Source organism: Tenrec ecaudatus, chromosome 9 (assembly GCF_050624435.1).
Source record: "Tenrec ecaudatus isolate mTenEca1 chromosome 9, mTenEca1.hap1, whole genome shotgun sequence".
Classification (NCBI taxonomy): Eukaryota; Metazoa; Chordata; class Mammalia; order Afrosoricida; family Tenrecidae; genus Tenrec; species Tenrec ecaudatus.
The window spans coordinates 919,454-944,193 of NC_134538.1; the positions used below are offsets into that span (position 1 = coordinate 919,454).

The window sequence follows — 24,740 nt, forward strand, 5'->3', positions numbered from 1 at the left end:
AGTGGCACAGCAGTTGGTAGTTAAGGCCCAACTGGCTGCCCTGCAGGAGAAAGGCCTTAAGATGCGCTGTCGTGAAAACAGAGCCAAAAAAAGCCCCAGCGGGAACAGCTCAACCCCATCAGAGTTGCTTGGCATCCGAGCACTGTGGCAGCACTTGACATTAACAACAGCAGTCTTTCATTTCTTTCACTGCTCATACTCTCTGTGGGGAAGTGAATACTCTCTCAAAAAGTTGCCCTTTCTTTCATCTGAATGAAAAACTGTGGAGTCAGTATTCTCTTAAAAGGGCCTGAAAGCAGGCTGCAATTACAGGCTCTGCTTGTGGAAGTGCTGCCATTGTCCTACTGAGAGAAAGGATCATGTCGGCCATCTTTGGCTTCGCCTCTGTTGGGGTAAATTCATCATCCGTCATCAGGCACAATTCTGAGAAAAGTACAAACACACAAAAAGGTGCCCTGATGGCATAGTGGGTTATTTGTTGGGCTGCCAACCTCAAGGTCAGTTAACCATAAGGTTAATAGTTTGAACGGTCCCATCAAGATTTATAGCCTTGGAAATCCTGCAGGGTTGCAATGAGCCAGAATCAACTCAACGGCAGTGGATTTGGTTTAGTATATCTTTAAAAAGAGCATGATAACTAAGTACTTGAGAACAAATGGCAAAAGTGAGTAATTAAACAAACACAAAACTATTAATTATAAAGGAGAGCTCTGGTGGTAGATGGTTACAAATTGGCTGTGATCTGCATGGTCGTCAGTTCAAAACCACCAGCAGCTCCTCTGGAGAAAGAATGGGCTTTCTACTCCCAGAAAGAGTTAGTCTCAGAATCCCATTGGGGGGTGTGATGAGTCAGCATTCGCTCCACAGCAGTGAATGAATGATTCATTATAGAGGAGTCCAGATTTTAAATTAATAAAACCACCTGGTCTAAAACAGTGGCTCACAATACTCTGTGCACAAGAATCATCTAAAAAGCTTTTCAAAAGTACAGATACTCAGACCCCAAGTCCCTAGAAATCAATACCGCCCTCTGGGGGCACTGGAAAAATCCACACCCACTGCCATCAAGTCATGTCCAACTTGTAGCAACGCTAGAGGGCAGGGTAGAACTGCCCCCTATGAGTTTCTGAGAAGGCCCTTTCTCCCTCAGAACTGTGGGTGGTTTTGAACTTCTGACCTTGTGGACCACAGCCTAGCATGTAACCACAACACCAAGGCTCCAGAGGGCTGCAAAAGCAGACCCTTACACTTCATCCTGGATTATGGACTATAGTACACAAGCTTTTAAGCGCCAGGGGTGCATGGAGTAATTTTTTCTCCCTGAAAGGGGGTAGCAGGTCAAATAGGTTTGGAAATCTATGGGCTATAAGAAACTCAGTAATTAGCATTTTAAAAAATGTTCTAGGTGATCCTAAAATGTAGCCAGGGTACAAGACACTGGTTTGATCCACACAGTGAGCATGCAGCTCAGACAAGGGCACACTTACATACGAGAGGGATATGTAAGTATCCTCCCTCCAGCCTCTTTCCTTGATGTCCGCCTCACTTCTTCTGAACGACGTCCTTCACAATAGATCTTTTCCAAGATACACAAACCAAGCCCAGCAACAACCAACACCCCCACCCCCGTCACATCGACCACAAGCAACAGCACCCCAACGTTCTTACTTCTAATTCCTTGGTGCCTTGGGATTTTAAGAATGCTTTAAATGTTGAGATCAGGTTCTGAGCACATGAATACAACGGGATTTCTCCAGTGGCCACAGTCTTTTGGTAATGTTCATGTATGTAAGATAGTAGCTCTTCCTCAGTTTTAAAATCTGCAGGGGGGGGGTGGGATGTGGGGTAACAAACACGTCAAATCCAGCATAAGTTCTCATTATGGTTAAAGCAGCTGGGGAGATGTTGGTTCCTGGGAGACTTCTGGCAATGTCTTGATTATCACGACTTTTGGCATCTAGTGGGGAGAGGCCAAGGCTACTAGAGTAAGCATCCTACACCCCACAGGAAAGGCCCCGATAACAAAGAGTTACCCGTGGCCAAGCATCAACAGTGCCCAGTGAGAAACCTTGGTTGCAGAGACGGTGGTTAACTTCAGGACTTTGAACATCAAGTATGCATGTTAAAAAAATTAAGTAGCCACCAATAAAAAGAAATGTTCTACAACTTCCAAATGTAGTAGTAAAGAAAACTTGATTGATTCCATAGATTACAAAAGGGGGAACAGTAAACAGGAAGCACAAAATAAGATGTTATAAACTCCAAATTGCCAGTAATTATAATAACTGCAGACAGTGTAAACTTATGAGTTAAAAGATAAAAAACTCAAACTAGATTTGAAAAAATGATGCTATCTGAAAGACACATCCAAAACATAATGGTCAAAGAAGCAGGAGCACAGGAAAAGATATAGTAGACAAATACTAATACAAAGAGAGCTGATGTCGTGATATTACAAATCCTAAAATAGACCTGAAAGCATAAAGCTAGTAGGAATAAATTAAAGTTAGTACTCACTGACAAAAGACATAGTTGTGAGGAAAATATAAACAATTCCAAACTTTACGAATTTGTCAAGAAAGCTTCAAAATATGATTCTAGTATGTTAGAACTGCACATATACATCATAGAAGACTGTAACATTGCCTTCACTACAGATGGAAGCAAAAGTATGAGAATGTTTACTATTCAAACAGTAATAAATTAAATGTAACGGACATGTATAGAACTAGTGTCTAACACTTAGAGAACAGACATTACGTCGCCCCACCAAGCAGGTACAAAGCTCAGTCTCAACAGTTGGCACACACCAAGTCTCAGCAGCCCAATTAGGGGACTTCCACTATTTCCAAGAACAAATGGAACAGTAACAAAATCTGCTCACATCAAACTTAACGCCACGGGGGCAACTCTGACTCAAAGCAACCCATGGAACAGAGCAAACCGACCTTTTTGGGTTTCTGAGACTAAATCTTTATGGGAGCAGAAAGCCTCATCTTTCTCCCAAGAAGTGGCTGCTGGGTTCAAACTGTTAACTTCGTAGCTAGTTAACAGTTTAACTTGTAACTCATTCTACTAGTAAGCCTGTTTGATCACCTATTGGGTCATAAACAAGAGTTTCAGCAACTATCAAAGTATCAGTCTCTTACAGACCATGTTCTTTGAGCCTAGCCCAACAATATTAAAAAGTACTTACAAAAATGAAAACACCCCCTAAAACATGAATGGAGGGACCCTGGAAGCAGAATGCATTTTAAGGGGTTGGCTGCTATCCAAAAAGGTGATTGGTTCAAATTACTAGAACAATGTGGCAGTGGGCTTCAGCACTAATTACAGCCTTGGAAACCCAGTGGGTCAACCCTACTGTTCTATAGAGTTACCATGAGTCAGTAGGATTGGGATTTGTTTGGGGCATGTTAATGGCATTAGAAAATACTTTGGAGTATTAATGAAAACAGAAAATTGCAATTTTGCATAATACAGCTAAATCTAGATTTAAGGAGAAGTTTAGAGACTTAAATGACAATTTGGGGAAAGAAGAAAAATTAAGAACTAATTAGACTAGAGTCCAACACAGTAAGTTTAACAGTATAGCAATAGCAACAACAAAAGAAGTTTAACAGAAGAGTCAATCCAAACACTAAAGGAAAGTAGCAGTAAAGGACCAAAACGAATGAAACAGAAATCAGAGAAAATTCAGATTAACAGAAGCAAAGGTTTGTTTAAAAAGCCAAATACAATTCAGAAACCTATATAGCAAGATTGAGCAATTTTTAAGAGAGAAAAGAAATAAAATGTAATAGATCTGAAAAAGATAAGAGTAGACATTTAAAATACTATTAGGAATTAAGATCAAGGTCCCCTGTTTTCAGACGGGTTATCTGGTGTTCCTGCACCATTTCTTGTTCCATTGGCTTACTGTGGCATCTTTATCAAAAATCTCTTGCTATTGCTGCACCGGTATGTTTCTGGACAGGATGGAAGTGATATTAGTACCATAATGTCTGCTGTCTCTTGAATGTATCACTCAGGTTCCTACCTTCCTTTACTAGCACATTAAAGATTTTCTATCTTACTCAAAATGACTAGCATCTATGGACCTAGAGTTCTTATTTTCGGCGGGGGAAAAAAAAAATCTTCACAGCAGCAGAAAACTTTCATTCTAGAATTTCCGAAAGAATTCCTGAGTAATATTATGTAATTATTGCCTGACATTCATAACCCAGTGTCACAGTCATCCCAGAGAACTGGCACTGGCACTGTTGAGCTACAAATGTACCCTGAGAATAAGAAACATACCCCACTTCCACTTATTTTTAAAAAGGAAGAGGAAAATAAAAGCTACTAAGCTAACAACAAAAATGCTACTGAACTAAACTCAGCTGTCCCACCTGGGAAGACCTCGATAACCTAGCCTTGGAAGACTCATGGATATTTTCTTACTCTTATTCCCTCCCATATGTACAACTTCTTTAACTGCTTGTCCTGGAGCCATAGTCCTTCATTGTGACTACTTATGTTAATTCCCACCAGAAACACCCTTTTTGCAAACTTGGCTCATTCTTCAGAGTCTAGGTATTGTCTCCACTGGTTACCCTGACGCCTCCTCAGCCTGTTCCTGATTCAGACTGACTTCCCCGTTCCCCCTAGATGAGCATGTACATTGTTTTGGACGCTTGACTCTTCCGTGGCATGAGTTCCATCTTTGTGGCAGGATCATAAATCTAAGAATAAGTCAAAGCCTTGTGATTTACTGTATTCCCCACAGCATGCTTATATAATGGAGGAATACCTTTAGCTTTAGAACTTCTTAATGTTCTTCCTTTGTCTTCCGACTTATCTGCTGTCCTTCCACCAGCTGTCTTTTGGATCCCCTTCTCCCGAGCTCCATCTGGACTGCCATCTGGCTGCAACTTCTGAGCCTTCACGTTGAGCCTTGCAACATTCAGCATCTTTAAGGACCGGCACATGGTATTCATCTTCTGTCTGACCGGAGTACGTGGTAAGCCCCCTAGAGAAAGGACAGTGTGGGGAAAAGGTAAGGTAGCCTTCACGCCTGTGTAATCAAGAACTGCTGTAACACAGATTCCTGTGGAATTGAATCCTAAAACCAGATCCCTTTGAACTGATCTGGATTAGGTAGCTCTTACAATCTCTTTCTACCCACAGTACTTCTAATTGAAGTTGAAATCACTCATAAAAGATTGTATGTATGATGCATTTTGTGCTATTACTTATAATATAAAATTTAAAAATAAATGTGTAACCTTAGGAAATTATAAACTGTGTCAAGCAAAAAGGCTGATAATAAGTGAGGGCAGCAGATAAATATTTACAAGCAACCACAAAGCTATATTTAAATTTCTACTGGAGTGGAAATGAAAATGGTTCATTCATTAACAAGGTAGGATAATCGGTGATTTCTTATCAATGTTGTGGCAACCTATTTTCAACTTTGAAATCTGAGAATTTTTCCTTCTCTATTCAGTTTCCATTTCCATTTCAGGGCAATGCGCACGGTTGGAATTTAAACGTTGAAAAAGACTGCCTCAAGCAACAGCCATCCTGAGTGCGTACGTTTTCTCCTGCCGTCACCCTGACTGACTGCTGTAGACTCTTCACGGGACTTTCTCTGGTAGAACTCGGAGAGACAACAGGTCACTTCGTGTTCGGTTTTGCAGGACTCGTCCTGATGAGCGGAGGCAGCTTGAAGTAACCTGTGAACGAAGCAAGATATTTCCTATGAAGCCAAAATTCTGATTTCCCAAACTGCTTTAAAAAAAAAAAAGACACCTTCCTTTTCTAAGTCAATCAACGTGTCCCCACAAGATGCCTTTCAAAATCTTTGTTCTCGGGAGGCCATCCTCTTTGTAACCCTCACAAAAGGACTGAGCAGACTGTGCACATGGGAGGTGTGAGTGCCTGGCTTACTCAGAGGTAAAGAGGACACACGGTCCTCTTGTGGGGCAGGCAGATGCACCGAGGTGCTTGGAAGCACACTGTGTGATTGATCAGCCCTTCGCCAACACCACATGCCCTCCTGACTACGACTCGATGGCACATCTTGATATCCGAGAGTGGAAAGCGTATCTGTTTTGTTTTTAGCTCTTTATTCGTGGCCAAGAGCACACAGACTTTATCCTTTTCTGTAATAGTTGTACATAGCATATGGGAATATTATTGGCTTTTAAATCCATCAACACGGCTGAATTTTCTTATCAGTTAAATCATGTATGGAATCTTTTGTTATGATTGTCTTCACAGGAGATCTATCCTCAAATACTTCCTAATATCTAACTTCTTTTTCTAGTCTCATATTATGTAAAACCTCAACATAAAAATTATTAAAACAGTATGAAATGATTAAAAGCAAATGACCTCAATATAAAAAAGGAATTAAACAATAATGTATGAAATGTTTAAAAGCAACAATGGCTGGTTCCTAGGAATTTTTTTTTTATGATTCATTTTTGTAAATAGTATTTAATATTTTTTTACTGTCGTTAGGGAGTGTGGTTTGTTAAGAAAGGCAGGTAACTGAGAGTTGATGTAATAACTAATGTGTAGACATTAAAAAAAAGCATTACCAGAATGATTCCATGAAATTCGAGCTGGCCCCATTGAGGTTAGAGAAAGGAAACCACTTCTCCACCAGCGCTGCACTCCAGGGAGCAGTGCAGTCAAGCTCTCGCTGGGTCCATTCTGGCACAGGAGCTACAGGGAACAAAGGGTCAAGGGGCGTGGGAGCTTTAAAACCAAAGGAGAGCATCCGTGCATCTGTTCCTCCCCTGCAGTGCCTTCCTCCAAAGCACACACAGAGAGGCACCAGAACAATTTATCTGCACCACAGACTCCAAAGCCCATGTGGTTTATGAGAAATTCTACTCCAGAAATGTACAAACATAATTTAAAGTCTTCGTTCTTGTTATTGGCAACATATCCCATCATCTTACTTCTGTTATCATAAAAATAAGTTGTTTTCTTATGTACCCCTTAAAAGTAGCTTTAATATAAGAATAGATTGTATGTATTATAACTGATCCAAGAGACATGAAGAATTATGACAGTATAATGAACTGTCATGTGATAAATTGGATGGATAAATTCTTAAAAGCATAACTTACCCAAACTGACTCAAGAGGTATTAGAAAGTCTACAGACTAATAACAAGCAGAGATCAAATCAGTGATCAAAAACTCTCCCCTCCCCCCCAAAAAAGTCCTGGACCAGATAGATGGCTTCACTGGGGAATGATACCAAACATTTCTAGAACTGACACTAATGCTATTTAAACACTTCCAAAAGACAGAGAAGGAAAGAATTTGTCCTAATTTATTCTACAAGGCAAACATAACCCTGATCCCAAAACTAAAGAAACCACAAGAAAAGTAAGGTCACTATCTCTAATGAACACAGATGTAAAATTCCACAACAAAACACTAGAGAACAGAGTCCAGCAGCATCGTAGGACAGTGATACACGATGGCCAAGTGGGATTTCTTCTAGGAACGCACGGATGAGTCAACATCAAAGGAACATCAACAGAACAAAGGAAAAGCGCTGCATGATCCTCTCCATGGAATCAGAGAATTAAATGAAATCCCATGTCCTTTCTTGATGAAAACTCTACAGATGACTGGAATAGGAGGGAAATCCCTTAACATAATTCAGAGCACAGAGATGAAAAAGCAACACCAACATTGTAGTTAATGGAGAAACACAGAATTTTCCCCTTAAAATCAGGAACAAGGCAGTTGTGTCCATTCTTCTGTTCAATATTATATTAGAAGGTCTAGTCAGAGCAATAAAAAAATTAAAAAGCTATCATCTTTATTCATGGAGACAGCCCAATAGACAGAAAATCTAGGGTCTACAAAAAAAGACTCAGCACTAATAGAAGAACTGAGCAAAGTCGCACGGTACGAGGACAACAAATGGAAATCAGCTGGGTTTCTAAATACCTGCAGTGATAAGTCTGAAAGGGAAATCAAACAATTAGAAAATGAAGAGGCTCGAATCTTTGGGTCCATTTCTAAGAACACCCATGAAACTGCACAGGCCATCAAGGGTATGCATATTTGGAAAGCCACCAAGTATTTGCAAGATGTCCCTTTGCAGAAGCAGTGTGTGCCTTTCCGACATTACAATGGTGAAGTTGGTATGAGTGTCCAGGCCACAGTGGGGTCGGAGGCCCCCAAAGAGTGAATTTTTGCTGCATATACTTTAAAAAGTAGCGAGTAATGCTGAACTTAAGGGTTTAGATGTGGTTCTCTGGTCACTGAGCACATTCAGGTGAACAATGTCCCCAGGATGTGCCACCGGACTTACAGAGCTCATGGTCGGATCAATGCATACATGAGCTCCTCCTGCCACATTTAAATGATCTGTACTGGGCGGGAACAAAGTGTTCCTAAACCAGAAAAGGAGGCTGCACAGAAGAAAAGGATCTCCTATAAGAACCCAAAGAAGTGAAAACTTGTGACTTATGAATAAATTACGCTTAAAATAAAAAAAATAACTATAAAATGACCCAGCAATTCAGCTCATAGGCATACACCCCTCGGACCAGAAAGCAGAGACTCAGATAATTATAAACTACTGCTCAGCACAGCACCAGTCACAAGAGCCAGAGGAAGCAACAATCTAAATGGCCATCAACAGAGGACTAGATCAACAGATTGTAGTACTGTATACACCAGAGTACTGCTCAGCCAGGGGAAACGAAGGCTTCACAAATGTACCGCTATATGGTTGGAACTGAGTGAAATAAACCAATTACAAGAGGACAAATCTTATATGACTTCATTAATCTACAGAGACTAAGTCTTACTAGTGGCTACCAGGGGCAGGAAAGAAGGACAGCGTTGGAAAAGTGACAGATTAAGGGCAGAGGTACAGAGTCCATCATTGCAATTGCTGTCAATAAGCTATGCACATGGTTTCATGGGACATCTCAGGTACATGGCCCAATTCCATGGTTAGTGCTTCTGTTCCATTTTTCACTTCACTGCTTGCAAGTGGCCAACTGAGTCACAATTCACTTGGGGCAACAGGAGGAGTCAGGCATAGGAGGACGAAGTAAATGTGTAGCTAATGTCTCCACAAACAGCTGCCCCCTTTACCATGAGACAGAACTGAATGATGTCTGGCTACCATTACTGACTGAGCCTTTTAATCAAAGGATTCTAATCAAAAGGGGCAAAGAAGAACAGAATTTCAAATTCACCAAGATTCTAGACTTCCAGGAGCCATGAAGGTGAGGTGAGCCTCTGAAACTATTAAGCTAAAAATATCTTCTGAATTCTTAAAGCCAAATAATAGTCTAGCTGAACTAGTAAAAAAAAAAAAAATCAACACAGGCGATTGAATCTTAAGGAGCAGAGGACATGTGTTAATGGGGGAGGATTGATTCAGAAAAGACGGGTGAGAATAACCAGCCAACTTAAAGATGTGCTCCCTGTCACAAAATTGTACATGTCAAAACTGTTGAACCGGAGCATCCTGGGAACAGAATTAAACTGAACGAGAATACCGCAATAGTATAGCAGCATAAAACTGCAGAATTTATTGGGCCACAAACCGCAAGGCCAGCAGTGTGAAACTGCCAGTCCTTCTGTGGAAGAGACGAAGTCTTGGAAACCCAGAGAGGCAGTTCTTCCCTACCCTATAGGGTAATTATGAGTTGCACTCATTTGATGGTAATGAGCTTAGAGGCTGGTTACACCAAGCGGTTCGACTTGAAATCGTAAGACTTGGCATTGTACTTTTAGAATGAGTCTTATGATGGGAACACAGAAATAGAAATTTCAGTAAACTCAGTGACCCCGAGGCCCACCCAAGACTCCACATAGGAAATGATAAAAGCTTGGCTAGTCTATGTAAAGAAAGAAGGCAACTTCAGCAAAGCTCCAGAAAGTTTGAACCCGGACAAGGACGGACACTCATCAGAAAAGGAAAATTCAAATCTGTTCTACTAAAACAAGTGATAGGAAAATAAAACAAGTGATAAGGAAGTGGTAAGACTACACCCTGTCCCAGTTTGTGAGGCCCAGAAAAAGGCAGCTCCATTGTATTCCAGCTCTCAGTTTTAGTGCGCTTAAAGTCTTCACAAATCATTCTGAGACAATAAAATTCTAGATCCCCTTGAGTGAGAGACATTAGAGATGAACAGAACACAGAGCAGCTCTGAAAGACGTTCCCATTACAACACGAATCAAGTACAAAAGTGATGCTCAGACTGAAAAAAAAAAAACTCTGGAGTCACTGTCAACGTCTGTCACCCCGCATTCCATCCACAACCCAATCCTGTGGCTTCACCTTCAAAATATATGCAGTACCGTATATACTCGAACATAAGCCGACCCGAGTATAAGCCAAGGTACCTAATTATTACCCGGGAAACCAGGAAAACCAATTGACTCGAGTATAAGCCTAGGGTGGGAAATGCAGGATGTGAATTAACACAGAGACCAGCCACAGACACATCCTTACCAGTTCAGCTGCCGATGTAATTGAATCACTACGGGTGCTTCTGCGAATTGGAGCCGTCCATGTCATAGGACGGCTCTGATTGGTTAGATGTGAGTAAACAAACATTCAAAGCCCTGCAGTGTCAGCGGGGCTTTGAGTGAACAGCGGAGGAACGGCAATCACCTGCGAGATGTTACAGCTTGCTGGGGTATCAGTGACCCCGTGTATAAGCTGAACCCCAGTTTTTCAGCACTTTTTTTTGTGCTGAAAAACTCGGCTTTTACACGAGTATATACGGTATATCTAACATCTTGTAACCACCTGCTTTGTTATCCCCCCAGGTCTGAGTTACCACCCTCTCTCCCCTGGATGAGTGTAATCTGTCTAACTGGTCACCCTGCTTCCACCTCTTCCTCACTGGTCAACTCTCAGAACATCAGCCAGAGTAATGCTGCAAACACACTGTCAGCCTGCATCACTGTGAAGTCTCCAAAGATGCCCTTTCTCACTCCCAGCAGAAGCCCGTCTTTTCAGTGGCCAATAAAGTCGTCCTACACCATTTGGTTCTTTCATTCTCCCTCTCCTCTCCCGTTTGGGCAAGCTGAACAGGAGGCAGCAGCCTGTGGAGGACAGCATGCTTGGTAGAGGGTTCCCACAAAAGGAGACCAGATGAATTAACACCGTGGTCACAACAATGAGTTCACCAGCAACCATGGTGAGGCTGGTACAGCACTGGGCAGCATTTCGCCCTGCTCCACTTGGGTCATGAATCGTGATTCTCCGTGAAATTGACCTCGCTTCCTACCACTCTCCTCTTTGTTCCTTTGTCAGCCATGCAGGCCGCCTTGCTCGAACTCAAACACTGCAGACACCTATCCGAGGGCTGGTTGCCCATCAGAAGCCAAGCATTCCGCTTGCTGCGCCACTAACACTCCTTTCACTCAGTCTGTACTGAAGACATTAAAACCAGGGTGCTCCTCCAACTTTGACTTCAAACTGTTTTACAGTCTTACGCCTCCTCCTCAAAAGTGCTGCAGATTTTAATTGGCCTGTAGAATTAGCTTGCTTTTATCTGTTTTACAAAGTACTGAGATTCCACTAAGTAGTACCTGGTGGGGAGAAGTTCTGGTGCTGGAGAAAACTGTAAACTGCCACCCACGATCCGATAGCCATAACTTCAGAAGCTTACCAGGAAGAGCAGGCTCTTCAAGCGGATTATGAATCTGCTTCACTACATCATTTGCGATATAAGACAAAAGGGAAGTTGTGTCCTGGGAGGTCTCTGCCATCCCCCTTTGGAGATAATGTCTTTGGAATCCAGCATCTTCAGAGAGGAGGACAGTGAGAAGTGCAGCACTGGCGGAGAGCGGGGAAATAACCCCGGTGACGGGGGGCCAGCCTTCACCAGGGTCCACACTGGCCACCTATGTAAGAAACCCTCATTAGTTGAAAACGTTGTTGTCAATCATGCCCAATGCAAAAAGTAGCCTCAGAAAAGACAGAAGGATCCTTTTCCTAATGATGGTGACATAAAAGGGGAAACTTGACGGTTCTCAGGGACAGGACTTACCAATGAGGGACATACAAGGTCACCAGGAATATTGACTGAGCCCCTGCGAATGCTCATGACTTTTTAAAAAAATACTTTTATTGGGGGCTCTTACATCTCTTATCACAATTCATGCATTCATCCAGTGTGTCATGCACATTTGCATATATGCCGCCATCATCATTTCCAAAGTAGTCTCTTCCCACTTGAGCCCCTGATATCAGCTCCCCATTTCTTCCCCCTCATGACTCTTATCACCCACATTTTATAGAGGAGGAATTGAGCTTATTAAGTACAGTAGCCTGTTTTAGATGACCCATATGGTAAGGAGCCAGGACCAAGAGCACCTGACGCCCAAGTCCATGCGCACTTTCTCTTTCTTAACCAGGAAGCTGTGCCACCACCAAGTGATTTAACCAAGATGACAGAGTGGGCAGCAGAGGGCAGACCCTCCCTCAACTGGATCTCTGACTCCCCAGCCTGAGTGCTTCACAGTGGGATCCAGGGTACAGACTCAATCTGAGATTACAGAGGCAAGAGACAAACCAAGGTAAGGAATTAGCTGGCAGGTTAAAAAGAATCACCATGTTTGCCTTTAGGCCAACTGTGAATGTATGTGCTCTTTTCCAAAGGACATTTTCTAAGGTTATGCAATGCGTCAACGCTACTCTATCTAATTTTACAATGCTGTAGCGTTTTCTTAAACGGAGTATATTACAAAGGTAGTACAGTTATCACAGAACATTTAAAAAACAAGCAGTCACCAATAACTCCACAACCCTAACATAACCACTCCACATGGCCCACTTCCCTTTTCCTTAGGTGAATGTAATTTAATAATTTCTATTCAGAGCACATTCAATTTGATGAAGTTTCTTCACTAAGAAGCCCTTTTTGGGTCACAATACAGATAACATCATTTTCACCACCCTCTACCCAAATCATCAGTTCAATGAGACTATGTTGTGGAGGGCTGTTAGGAATTGCCTTACATCCCCCAAAATGTGTTGACTTCCTAAGCCCTGTTCCTACAGATGTGATCATGTTTGGAAACAGGGTTCCACTTTTATTATGTTAATGCAGCAGGTCATAACCAGCAGATAGTGGATAACTAACCCAAATCCCTTCCGTGGTATAAAAAGGTCTGAACAGATGCACAGACACGCACGGGAAGATGGACAACATGCGAGTCTGCCAAAGCAAAAGGATGCCCAGGATCACTCATGAGCAGACACCAGATCCTAAGAGAAAGGTTCACAGAAGGAATCAACAGAACCCCCAGACCTGTGAGAAAATAAATGTCTGTTCTTTAAAGCCAATCATCTGTGAGCTTTCTGTCAGAGCAATAGGAACATAATCCCCTTATTTCACGTCACGAGTAACCACCAGATAGACATAACTTACCACCCGGAGGATACCTACCAAATGCAACTCTTCAGCAGTCAGCATACTTGCCAGCTGCTGAAACAACTTGCGGTTTGATCTGGCTTGCTCAGGACTCCGCAGCATCCAGCTATCAGTGCTCAGAGTGCCGCTCACTGGGAGCGTCCAGTGGGCAGCCGTGCCTTTGAGAACAATCCTGACAGGCGTCTGAAAATGGTTCTGATTCAAGGTCAATGGCTCAAGGGTGACCTTGCATGCTTCTTGAATCTCTTTGCCTGTTAGATAAAAGTATTCAAATTCTAAAATAAGAAAACTACTCTAATCTGGTCAGCATAATAGCAACATATCCCACCAGGCCTTGAGGACGATGATCCCAATTAGAGCAGCCAGTCCATAGAGAGCACCACACGGCCAGCCCCACTATGAGACACGACACCGCTCAATGACCCATATCCCTCCAGGGAACAACACCAGAGACACAGTGTGGGAACTGCACCTGATCTGATCCTGCCACACTGAGGCAAAACACTAAGGCGGTGCAACAGAACAGCAAGGGAACAGAGCGGCGAAGTCCCCAGGGAATGCTGAAGGTGGACTTTGGGGCCAGGGCGTGGTACCCCAACAGACTCGACTGGAAAACACTCCTAAAGGCCAACAAACGATCCTTGAACTAACTACAAGCTTTTCTTTCTTGTTGTGTTTTGTTTTTTGTCATTGGTTTGTTGTTTTGCTCTGTCTTGTTTTTGTGCATGTTATTATCTCCGCAGGTCTGTCTAAATAAGATAGGCTGGATGAACAATCTGGAGGAGAAAACAATGGGACTGACAGTTCTGAGGGACATGGGAGATGGGGGGAGGGGGAAGGAAGTGGTGTTAACAAAACCAGGGACAAGGGAACAACAAATGATCCAAATTGGTGGTGAGGAGGGTGTGGGAATCCTGCTTGGGCATGATCAAGGGTAATGTAACCAAGAGGAATTGCTGAAACCCTGGTGGGGACTCAGCATGATAGTGGGACAGGAGGAAAGTCAAGGAAAATAGAGGAAAGAGCTGAGAGGCAAACGGCATTTATAGAGGTCTATATAAAGACATGTACATATATATGCAAATACATTTATGTATGAGGATGGGGAAATAGTTCTATGTGCATATATTTATAGGTTTAGTATTAAGGTAGCAGAGGGACATTGGGCCTCCACTCAAGTACTCCCTCAATGCAAGAATACTTTCTTAAACTGGCATTCTATGATGCTCACCTTCCCAATACAACCACTGAAGACAAAGCAGGTCCATAAGCAAATGTGAAGAAAGTTGATGGTGCCCCGCTATCAAAAGATATAAAGTCTGGCATCTTAAAAACTTGAAGGTAAACAAGTGGCCATCTAGCTCAGAAGCAACAAAACCAACATGGAAGAAGCACACCAGCTTCTGCGATCACGAGGTGTCAAAGGGATCAGGTATCAGGCATCATCAGAACAAAAATTTTTACCATAGGGAGTGGGGGTGGGGGAGTGGAGACCCAAAGCCCATTTGTAGGCCACTGGACATCCCCTGGCAGAAGGGTCTCGGGGATTTGACGAGCCAGTCAAGGTGTGATGTAGCAACGATGAAACATACAACTTTCCTCTAATTCCTAAATGCTTCCTCCCCCACCCACTATCATGATGTGAATTCTCCCTTGCAAGTCTGGCTAGACCAGAGGAAGTACACTGGTACAGATAGGAACTGAAAACACAGGGAATCCAGGGTGGATGATCCCTTTAGGACCAGTGGTGTGACTGGTGATACTGGGAATGTAGAGGGAGGGTGGATTGGAAAGGGGGAACAGATTACAAGGATCTACATGTGACCTCGTCCCTGGGGAGAGACAACAGAAAAGTGGGTGAAAGGAGACATCAGATAGGGAAAGATGTAACAAAATAATAAATTATCAAAGGTTCATGAGGGAGGGGGTAGTGGGGAAGAAGGGGGTAAAATGAGGAGCTGATGCCAGGGGCTTAAGTGGAGAGCAAATGTTTTGAAAATGATGAGGGCAATGAATGTACAAATGTGCTTTACACAATTGATGTATGTATGGATTGTGATAAGTGTTGTATGAGCCCCTGATAAAACGATTAAAAACAACAACAACAACAACAGCAGCAACAACAACAAAATGATAGCAACATACAAGCTTCCACCGTAACTGGCCAGAATGTACCTTGGGTTTACATGAGCCTGCAGATTCTACCTCTGAACCATCAGTGCCTCATATTATAGGTACAGTGACTAAAAAATACATTAATGGCAAAAAACAAAATAATAATAAAAATAATAAAATTGTCAGTTGAGGTACTGTCTTTTAGTTCATGTCAGACCTTATAGTGCGTTAAGAGTTGTATACAAAAGGAATTATAAAGGTACAACTTTAAACTAAAATTTAATTATGACTTAGAAAGACATCATTTCTTAAATCCATAAACTACAGAGCATATCTTATGAAGAGGTTAAGTTCTAAAATCATGTGTATAATGGAAATTGCCCAAATAAAATTACTCTTGAAAATTTCTTAACATGTACATGATGTGCTAATTTTTATTTTACATCTCTATATGGTATTACTTCTCTATGAAAAGATAATATATTCAGAAATGGGGTTCACACCATAGAGTAAACTATAAATCAAACAAATTTATCAAGATTCTAACATGTTGATCTTATAACTGGCACCATTTTGTGCTTCTGTAGATAAATTTATTTTCCTAGTCAATCATTGCTTCCCTAATGCCTTCAGTTCTTAGGAAGTATAATGAAATACTATCCCCATCTGCTCGAGTATCTGAACATGTCATTCTTCTGTAAGAACAAGCGGGGAAACTCTTCAAAATCACCGACATGCTCTAGTTACACCTGCGGCTGGCAATATTCAATTCTTGTCTGTGGAACATCTTTTCATTTTTCGAATGATATGCATTATTTGCGTGCTTAGGCAGCGGGAAATGCTGCAGACATTAAAAGCACAGGTCTGCCTTGAAGCTAGTATTACTAAAACCAGACAATACTTGCAGTTATTATTTGCTTACCTGCAACAGGGAGAAATAATGTCCCTTCTGCCCATGGAAACGATGCTTCATATTCACGAGCATTGTAAAGCAGGCAGTTTAAAGCGGAATCCGTTGGTAAAGCTGAAATCCACGAAGAGAGGGGAGGTGGGCTTGCTCGCTTTCTCTCCCTGCTGAGCAGCGTTTGCCCAGCTTTGGGGAAATCTTGGCTGAACATTTCAGATGGCAAGACTGTACCCCCCACATGGTGGAGAAGCTCACACACTGTCTGGAACCCAACGTGGTCTGGGGATTCCCACAACTAAAATACAAATCACCAAGAACTTTCGGTTAAGGCAAATTAGTTAATTCATAAATAAAAGATAATCAGGAGGGTATAGCTGATACTTCTATAAAATGATCAAATTATACAATTGAAGGATTTGTTGAACCACACGCAAGTAAGGACCGGTATCCAGTTGATTGCACACCTCAAGAATATAATTACTACCTAATATGCCTTCAAGAAAGCATCTCGTGTATTTCTATCAAAGAGTAAAATCGATGCAAATCACTGAGTATAAACCATAAAATGCTACCAGTAGGAGGGTCATCATATGAAATCATTATGCATCAGAAACAACTGCCTTCCACACGAGGGCACAGTATCCGGGGAGGGAGGCAAGAAGACCTCCCCCTCCACGGTGATCTCCCTGACGTGCCCCTCCACATGTCTGCTAGGGGGCTACACTGGTCTTCTCCCTTCTATCCTCACGCTTTAATCATTGCCCCTTCATCTTTTGTCTAGCATCTTGCAGTAGTCTACATACGCTGTGTCCTGTGTCTATATTGCCCTAAATTCCCAATCACTGGCTTAACAGTCAAGAATGGAATGGTGTAATCACCACCCATGTGACCAGGCCAAGGGTTATAAGGGAGGGGTCCAGGGCAATAGCCTTACTTAGGTCCAGGCCCTGATCTGAAGTAAAGGAAATTTCCTTGGGATGTGGCCACTACCACATTTCTTATAGGAGCTAACAGAGGAAAGGAGATCAGAGTCTCAGTCTAAAAAACAGCCAGGACTGGAACATGTCCCTTGGACCTGGGGTCCCTGCTATGAGAACCTCTACCAGAGGTTCTCAACCTGTGAGTCACGACCCACCTTTCACAGGGGTCCCCTAATTCATAAGTCACAATATTACGGTTATGAAGTAGCAATGAAAATAATTTTATGGGGTGAGGGGGGAATGGGGAGGGAGGAGAAAAATGAGGAGCTGATGCCAGGGGCTTAAGTGGAGAGCTAATATTTTGAGAATGATGAGGGCAATGAATGTACAGATGTACTTTACACAATTGATGTATGTATGGATTGTGAAGAGTTGTATGAGTCCCTAATACAATGATTATATTAAAAAAAGAAAAGAATTTTATGGTTGGGGGTATGTCACCAGAACAGGAGAAACTGTACGAAAGGGTCGTGGCATTAGGAAGGTGGAGAACCACTGTTCCCAGGGGAAGATTGAGACCAAGACACATGTCAAACTCAGGTCACAGGTGTTGAAAGGAGACAAAGAGCCCAGAGTCTTCCGCTAGAACCTGAACTTTGATTTCAGACTCCTAGCCTCCTTGACTGTGAGCAAATAAATTTGTTTAAGGTCATTCCATATTTCACTTTGGAACCTAGCGTTCTTGCTGGAAAGCCATTCCTCACTCCTCCCTACCTTCTTTCAACAAACGCTTATTGAGAGACCTCTATGTGCGATGAACTTGTAGGAAATGGTCTCTGACTCCCAGGGTAAGGAGGGAAGGAGCAGGGCATAACACAGCAACACAATGCCGTATTTCTCATAGCACCGTAAGATAGCAGTATGGGAGCCTAGAGGAGGAGCACCCATCCTAGAATAGCTTCAAGCTAGTTGGCAGAATCTGCAGGTGAGTTAACATTTTGAAACTACAAATTACTATGCAAATATGAGGGGTTAGAACTAGAAGGGTCTTCAAAGTCATTTAAGTCACCCCAAGCATTCAAGTTCGGAGAACTGTTCAAGATGATAGTAAGGCAATGATGGATCAATCCAATAGAGGGCTATCTTTCAACTATGAGTCGTGACCCTTTCATAGATTGTAAAATTAACTGAGCATTTCAAAATCAGCATTAATAATAATAATAATGATAATGATAAAAGAACAGACCTGTCATGACAATGTAACACGGTCACTACTCGGGTATCAGGGTCTATTTACCTGAGCAAAGGCAAGAGAGTTCAGCTGCCTTAAATCCTGACTAAGATTTTATGCCAAAAGAAAATAAAACAAAAATTAGCTGTTGTAATGATTTCAGCTAGAGGATGAGCCAGGTTGTGGGGTGGGGATTGCTTATCATGTGAGAGGTAAAACGTCAAGAATTGAAAAGGGAATGTTTTGATTGAAAAGTGATATGTGGAGCGGAGCTGATGTCAAGGAATTCAAGGAAGAAAATGTTTTGAAACTGATTGTGGCACCAATTGTACAAACTGCTTGATGAGACTGAACTATGGAATGACATGCCATCTAGATTAGCACCTAATAAAATGATTTGGGGGAAAAAAGTGACATGTGTGGGTAAGGGTGGCTGAGTGATTTGAACTATTGAATGCAGAACTGCTAGTCTGAAATATACACCACCCCACTCACAATAAAAAATCCATAAAAAAGTTACATGCACACATGGTTTGAAAAAAGCTATATTCATTTTTCCATTTTACACATCTGATAGAATAATTGGTATACCAACCATGGTAGTATCTTCAAATTTGGAGATTTATAAATGTCCACTAAGCTGAGAGGTGGCACCACATCTGTTTGGTTCACTAATGGTGTCTAGTCAGGACCCATACCAGGTCTGGATTAAATATATGTTGCATATGTAATTTAGCCCTAATCTAAGAACAATTACCATATATACTTGAATATAAGCCGACTCGAGTATAAGCTGAGGTACCTAATTATTACCTGGGAAACCAGAAAAACTGACTGACTCGAGTATAAGCCTAGGGTGGAAAATGCAGAAGCTATTGGTGAGTTTCAATAATCTAAACAAATTAAAATAAAATTACTAAAAATTGAGACATCAGTGGGGTAATGTATTTAAATATTTATTTTAAATAAAAAACATAAATAAAAGGACAAGTCATTTAACATTAGTAAACCAGCACAGTAAGTGGAAAATAGGTTCAGCAAAAACAATAAAGTATCAACAATGATATCTTAAGACTACTATTCCCTGAGTTCAATCAGCAACCAAGCTAAAATGTAAAGAGTTAAAATCCTTTAAAACTGGATTCCTCATCATCATCCGTATCCCAGTGAAGAGCTTCAGCTGGTGTGAGGTCATCATAGACGCTGTCCTCACTGAGATCGCCGTCATCAACATCACTGCTGTCATTTTCATACAAAGCGCAGTCTTCTCTGCCATCCATAGCATTACTAATGCTACATTTCTGGAAGGCACGTCGCACCATGTCTTCTGGAATGTCTTCCCATGCATCTCGAACCCACTTTGCTATTAAACTCTATGTCAGGCTTCATGAGATTTCTTCCTTTTGTTAGTCGGGCTTGACCAGATGACATCCATTCATGCCACATCCTTCGCACACGGTCTTTAAAAGGCTTATTCAAAGATACATCCAGAGGCTGCTGTACAGATGTAAGCCCACCTGGAATAACGGCTAAAGTCACTTTACTAGATTTTGCCAATTTTTTTATGTCATCCGATGGGTGAGCTCTGAACATATCCCAAACAAGTAACCATGGCTTTTTCTTTAAGGCTGCTCCTGGTTGTCGGTTCCAAATTTCTTCCAGCCATTTTTTTTGTTCCGTCTTCATCCATCCAGCCTTTAACATGTGCACGCATAGTAATTCTTGGTGGGAAATTGATCTTTGTAGGCAAGGTCTTTCTTTTAAAAATCATGACAGGACGCAGCTTATTTCTATCAGCCAAACATGATAGAACAACTGTAAAGTGGTTTTTTTTTTTTCATTTCCTGTGGTTTTGAGAAAAATGGTTTTTTCTCCTAAACTTGCCACAGTTCTGTTGCTTGGAAGATCAAGTCATGGCAGTTTCATCCATATTCCCAATATCTGCCAGGTCATAATTATAAATCCTTCTTTGTTTTATAATAAATGACTGGAATTATATAATTTTTTTCTTCAAGGTCTTGTGGCAATTTCTGGGAAATCTTTGTTCTTTGTCTCAAACAGGCCAAACCTATTCATGAAGCGGGTACACCATCCTACTGACGCAGCAAAATTTTTCAATGCCTGGTGTTTTATATTTGTCATCCTTAGCCATTTGTAGAGCACCCATGCGCATTCCCATGCATATTACACAGTAACCATTTTGACGACACTCCATAACCCATTTATGTAATTCACTCTCTAGAGCCCCATAAAAAGACGTTAAACCGTGATGAGCTTTTTTAACTTTTGGAATCTGTTCCAAGTCAGCCTTCATTTTCCGCCACTCCCTCACTTGCTTTTTGTCTACACAGAATTCCCTACTTGCAATACTGTTATTGCTGTCTTCTGCTCTTGACACAACCTTCATTTTGAAACCAGCCTCATATGACTGGTGTTTATGTTTTGGTTCAAGAGTATCCATTTCTAATAGGATAAAAAAGCAAGACTTTGAAAAAGAACTTTCATGGTAATGCCCCCACCACCACCACCCCTCCCCAGCTGGGAGGAGGTAGAGGAGTCCATGCTGGTGGGGGATGCAGGATGTGAATTAACACAGAGACCAGCCACAGACACATCCTTACCAGTTCAGCTGCTGGTGTAAGTGAATCACTATGGGTGCTTCTGCGAATTGAAGCCATCCATGTCATAGGACGGCTCTGATTGGTTAGATGTGAGTAAACAAACATTCAAAGCCCTGCAGTGTTAGCAGGGCTTTGAATGAACAGCGGAGGAACGGCAATCACCCATGAGATGTTACACCTCGTTGGGGTACCACTGACCCGTGTATAAGCTGAACCCCAGTTTTTCAGCACATTTTTTGTGCTAAAAAACTCGGCTTATACACAAGTATATAAGGTAGTTCTTATGACACAGCCCTGCTTCATTCCCACAAAGAGATCACTGAAGACATGGGTGCTATATCAGAGTGTGAAGACATGGGATGCTGCCTACTTACCAGAAAGAATAGCATCTGGGGCCTTTAAAAAAATTATTTCACTGGGGGCTCATATAACTCATCACAATCCATACATACATTCAATTGTGTCAAGTATGTTTGTACATTTGTTGCCCTCATCATTCTCAAAACATTTGTTTTGTAGTTGAGCCCCACACCTGGGGTCTTAAAGGCTTGTTTTCAAATAAACAACCATCTAAGTGAGGTGTCAACTAAGCCCACCACACTGAAGAAGTATGCCAGCTGTGTGATCCAAAGATTGTAAATAATATAACCCAAATCTATAGGGGGAAATGGCATCAGAGCTTAAATTGTGAGCCCCTGGTTTGCTACTGATGACAGTTGAAGCTCAAAATTCACTTACATGGTCCACACATGGATGAAGCCTCTGGTGATCCCTCCAGTCAGGCAGAGCACCGCAAAGCCGACTATGCCAGAAGTAGTGAGGTCAAATGTACTATCTTATCCTTTGACCTATCTCTTGATCCATTTTAAAGCTGTTTGTTTTTTAATAAATGTAGATCCCCTCTGATCCTGGATCAGGGAAGTGAACAGCCTTGCTAATGCGCAGAACGCGTGGAAAAGAGGGTTGCTGTAGATGCAGGTAGGTTAAAATTTAGCACCCTATCATTAGCGCTCCCTTGTGATATATTTAAATTTGCTCTAGTTTTTAATATTTTCTGCTTTTCTTTCTTTTTTGGGGGGGGGTAGGAGAAATAGGTATAAATCTCATTTTATGCTGTATTTTATCTTAGTTGTGTTTGAAAACGTCTTGATTTTTGGAAGACACATCAGAAATAAATACTGGCATTTGTCGTGTGCAGTGTGGTCTGGCGCCCCCTGCTGGGCCCAGTCACCTCCGCTGCTGGAGGACTGGCTTCTCGGGCAGGCCTGGCTGGGGGCCTCTCCAGTGCAGGGCACACTGGGCAGCCCCACGCAGGGGTGGACCGGAGCCTCCTGGGGCCCGCACCAGCCCCTAGACTAGCCCAGCTGCTTCTTGGACCCGAAGCTCCGAGGTCTGCAGTGGTGGCCTTTCACCTTCTTCTTCATTGAGCCCAGCTGCCTCTTCTTGCACTTCGGGCCCGAGGCCCCAGCCCCTCCGTTCCCAGTCCTTGGCTCGCTGTGGACTGTGGCGTGTCATCCTCGCTGTCCATTGGACAGTGCCCAGCACCGTTGCCATTCTGGGTCTTTCCCAGGTCCTTCCTTGTGAACAGCTCGGACGGGTATAGGTCGCTCATGCTGTCCTCACTCTGGGCTCCTTCCTCCTTGCTTGGCTCAGGCTCCCCAAAGTCTCCCCTTCCGCCAGACGGCCTGGTGCCGGTGCCTTCATTCTCTCCTCGCCGCGGCCTTCTGCTCAGCAGGCAGGCCGGACATATTCCAGGCCCTGCTGCTGGCATTCTGTAGACTGTGTAGCGCCGCTCTCTGGCAGCGGCGGCCCCGCGTGTGTCTCAGCACCTGCTCCGGGCACTTGTTGATGTGGCGCAGGGTCAGCTTGCAGAACAGCTAGTGCAGGTTCTTGGTGCTGGGCACAATGTGCGGCTCGAACTCGGCGTAGTCGAATGCAGGCACCGCGCGCACCAGTCGCTGGTATTTCTTGCCGCGGGTGTCGACCTGACGCTCTGGCAGGCGGCACGTCACCTTGGCGCCGCTGGGCTGGATGCGCAGAGCCGGGTGCTGGCGCAGGAAGTCGCGCATGTTGGCGGGGAGCTCGTCTGTGCTGGGCAGCCGGCGTGGCGCATTTTCTGCTTTTCTACTGAGGTTTTTATCTGTTTTACTTTCTTATTCTTGTTAGTTTTTGTTTGTTAATGTTTTTCTGTATAAGAAATCCAGGATAGGTAAATCTATAGAGACAGTAACTGAATTGGTGGCTTAGTGGTTACACGTTGGGCTGCGATCCGCAAGTTTGTTACAACCACCAAGCACTCTGAGGGAGATAGATAGGGCTTTCTACTTCTGTAAAGTTAGTCTCAGAAACTCAGGGCCCGTTCTGCCCTATCCTGTAGAGTCACCATGAGTCAGAATTGACTCGATGGCAGAGAGTTTGGTTTTTAGTTTGGTGGAGCTATGGCAGGGGAGGGTGGGGGAAATGGGGAGCTAATAATGATGGGTACAAGAATGAAGAAAGTGTTTTGTATATGAGAATTATATGCCAATAAAACTATATATCACAAATCAAAGACATACAGACTCCCCATGTCTAAGGGTCTCTTGATCTTTATCCATTTTCTTTGCAAATACTTCATGTGTTTGGATCCCTTCTCCTGTACCTGTGAGCTTCCTCCTTCCGTTTCCAGACAGGGAATTATGCAAAGCAAGACCTGTTCTTCCCCACTCCCTGCCTGAGACCCTCCATAGACACAGGTAAGTCTTCCTGTTGCCTCTGTAGCTGGTGGAGGCTTGTGAAAAGAAAAACGATAGGTCAGCACTAGGAATCAACCACCACGTTGCAAAAGGTTTAAGATCATCTTATTGCCCTTTTCCTACTGTACACAGCTTACTTAGCAAGGAAGACAGAGTCAGAAAAACCCAACCACCCAGAAGCAGAATGACTGCAACAAAGGAAACTTTAATGAGACCCAATCAACTTGCTATTTTAATGCTACTCTGTGAGAGGACAAGAAAAGATTATCCATGCTCCACCTTATCACACTTATTATCACAATTATTTCTAGCCCAAAGTTAATGATTCCAGAATGGAGACTTTGATTTGATTTGATACCAATTATCCTAAACTAAACACTTAAGTGTTGCGTTGTCCAATATTTGATTTGCTGCACTGAAAAGTTCTTATTTCTGGAATTCCATGATCCCTATCAAAAGTTTTCAAAAACTCAAAGCAAACTCACTGTCATCGAGCCAACTCTGACTCATAGCCATTCTACAGGACAGAATAGAACGGCCCCTGTGGGTTTCAAGGCTGCAAATCTTTCCAGGAGCAGAAAACCTCAGCTTTCTCTCACAGAGCTGCTGGTGGTTTCAAACTGTGGTTAGCAGACCACTATGGCGGAGGGCACCTTTATCAACTGCTTACTTGAATGTTTTTTGTCCTTCCCTCTCCTCTCACAAGCCACTGTTCCTTATTTGGCATTGCCATACCGTATTCTTGGACTTTGTGTAAGAAAACACACTGGAAACAACATACCATA

The 24,740-nt window shown here is 42.7% G+C and overlaps 1 protein-coding gene, 1 non-coding gene and 1 pseudogene across 2 annotated transcripts in view; 1 reads left to right on the forward strand and 2 right to left on the reverse strand.

The window, feature by feature from the left end:
- TICRR (TOPBP1 interacting checkpoint and replication regulator) overlaps window positions 1–24,740 on the reverse strand; it is a 52,711-nt gene that overhangs the window by 25,944 nt on the left and 2,027 nt on the right. The window contains exons 2-8 of the mRNA XM_075557836.1: window positions 16,464–16,743; window positions 13,442–13,677; window positions 11,660–11,894; window positions 6,588–6,714; window positions 5,578–5,717; window positions 4,793–5,011; window positions 1,669–1,820 (exon numbers count right to left, since the gene is read on the reverse strand). Coding sequence (XP_075413951.1) covers window positions 1,669–1,820; window positions 4,793–5,011; window positions 5,578–5,717; window positions 6,588–6,714; window positions 11,660–11,894; window positions 13,442–13,677; window positions 16,464–16,743 — 1,389 coding nt within the window. The remainder of the gene's footprint in view (window positions 1–1,668; window positions 1,821–4,792; window positions 5,012–5,577; window positions 5,718–6,587; window positions 6,715–11,659; window positions 11,895–13,441; window positions 13,678–16,463; window positions 16,744–24,740) is intronic.
- On the forward strand, window positions 293–423 carry LOC142457553 (small nucleolar RNA SNORA69). Its single transcript, XR_012786268.1, has one exon. It is a non-coding gene; the product is annotated as a small nucleolar RNA SNORA69 (small nucleolar RNA).
- Window positions 22,576–23,789, reverse strand: LOC142456442 (surfeit locus protein 2 pseudogene; annotated as a pseudogene).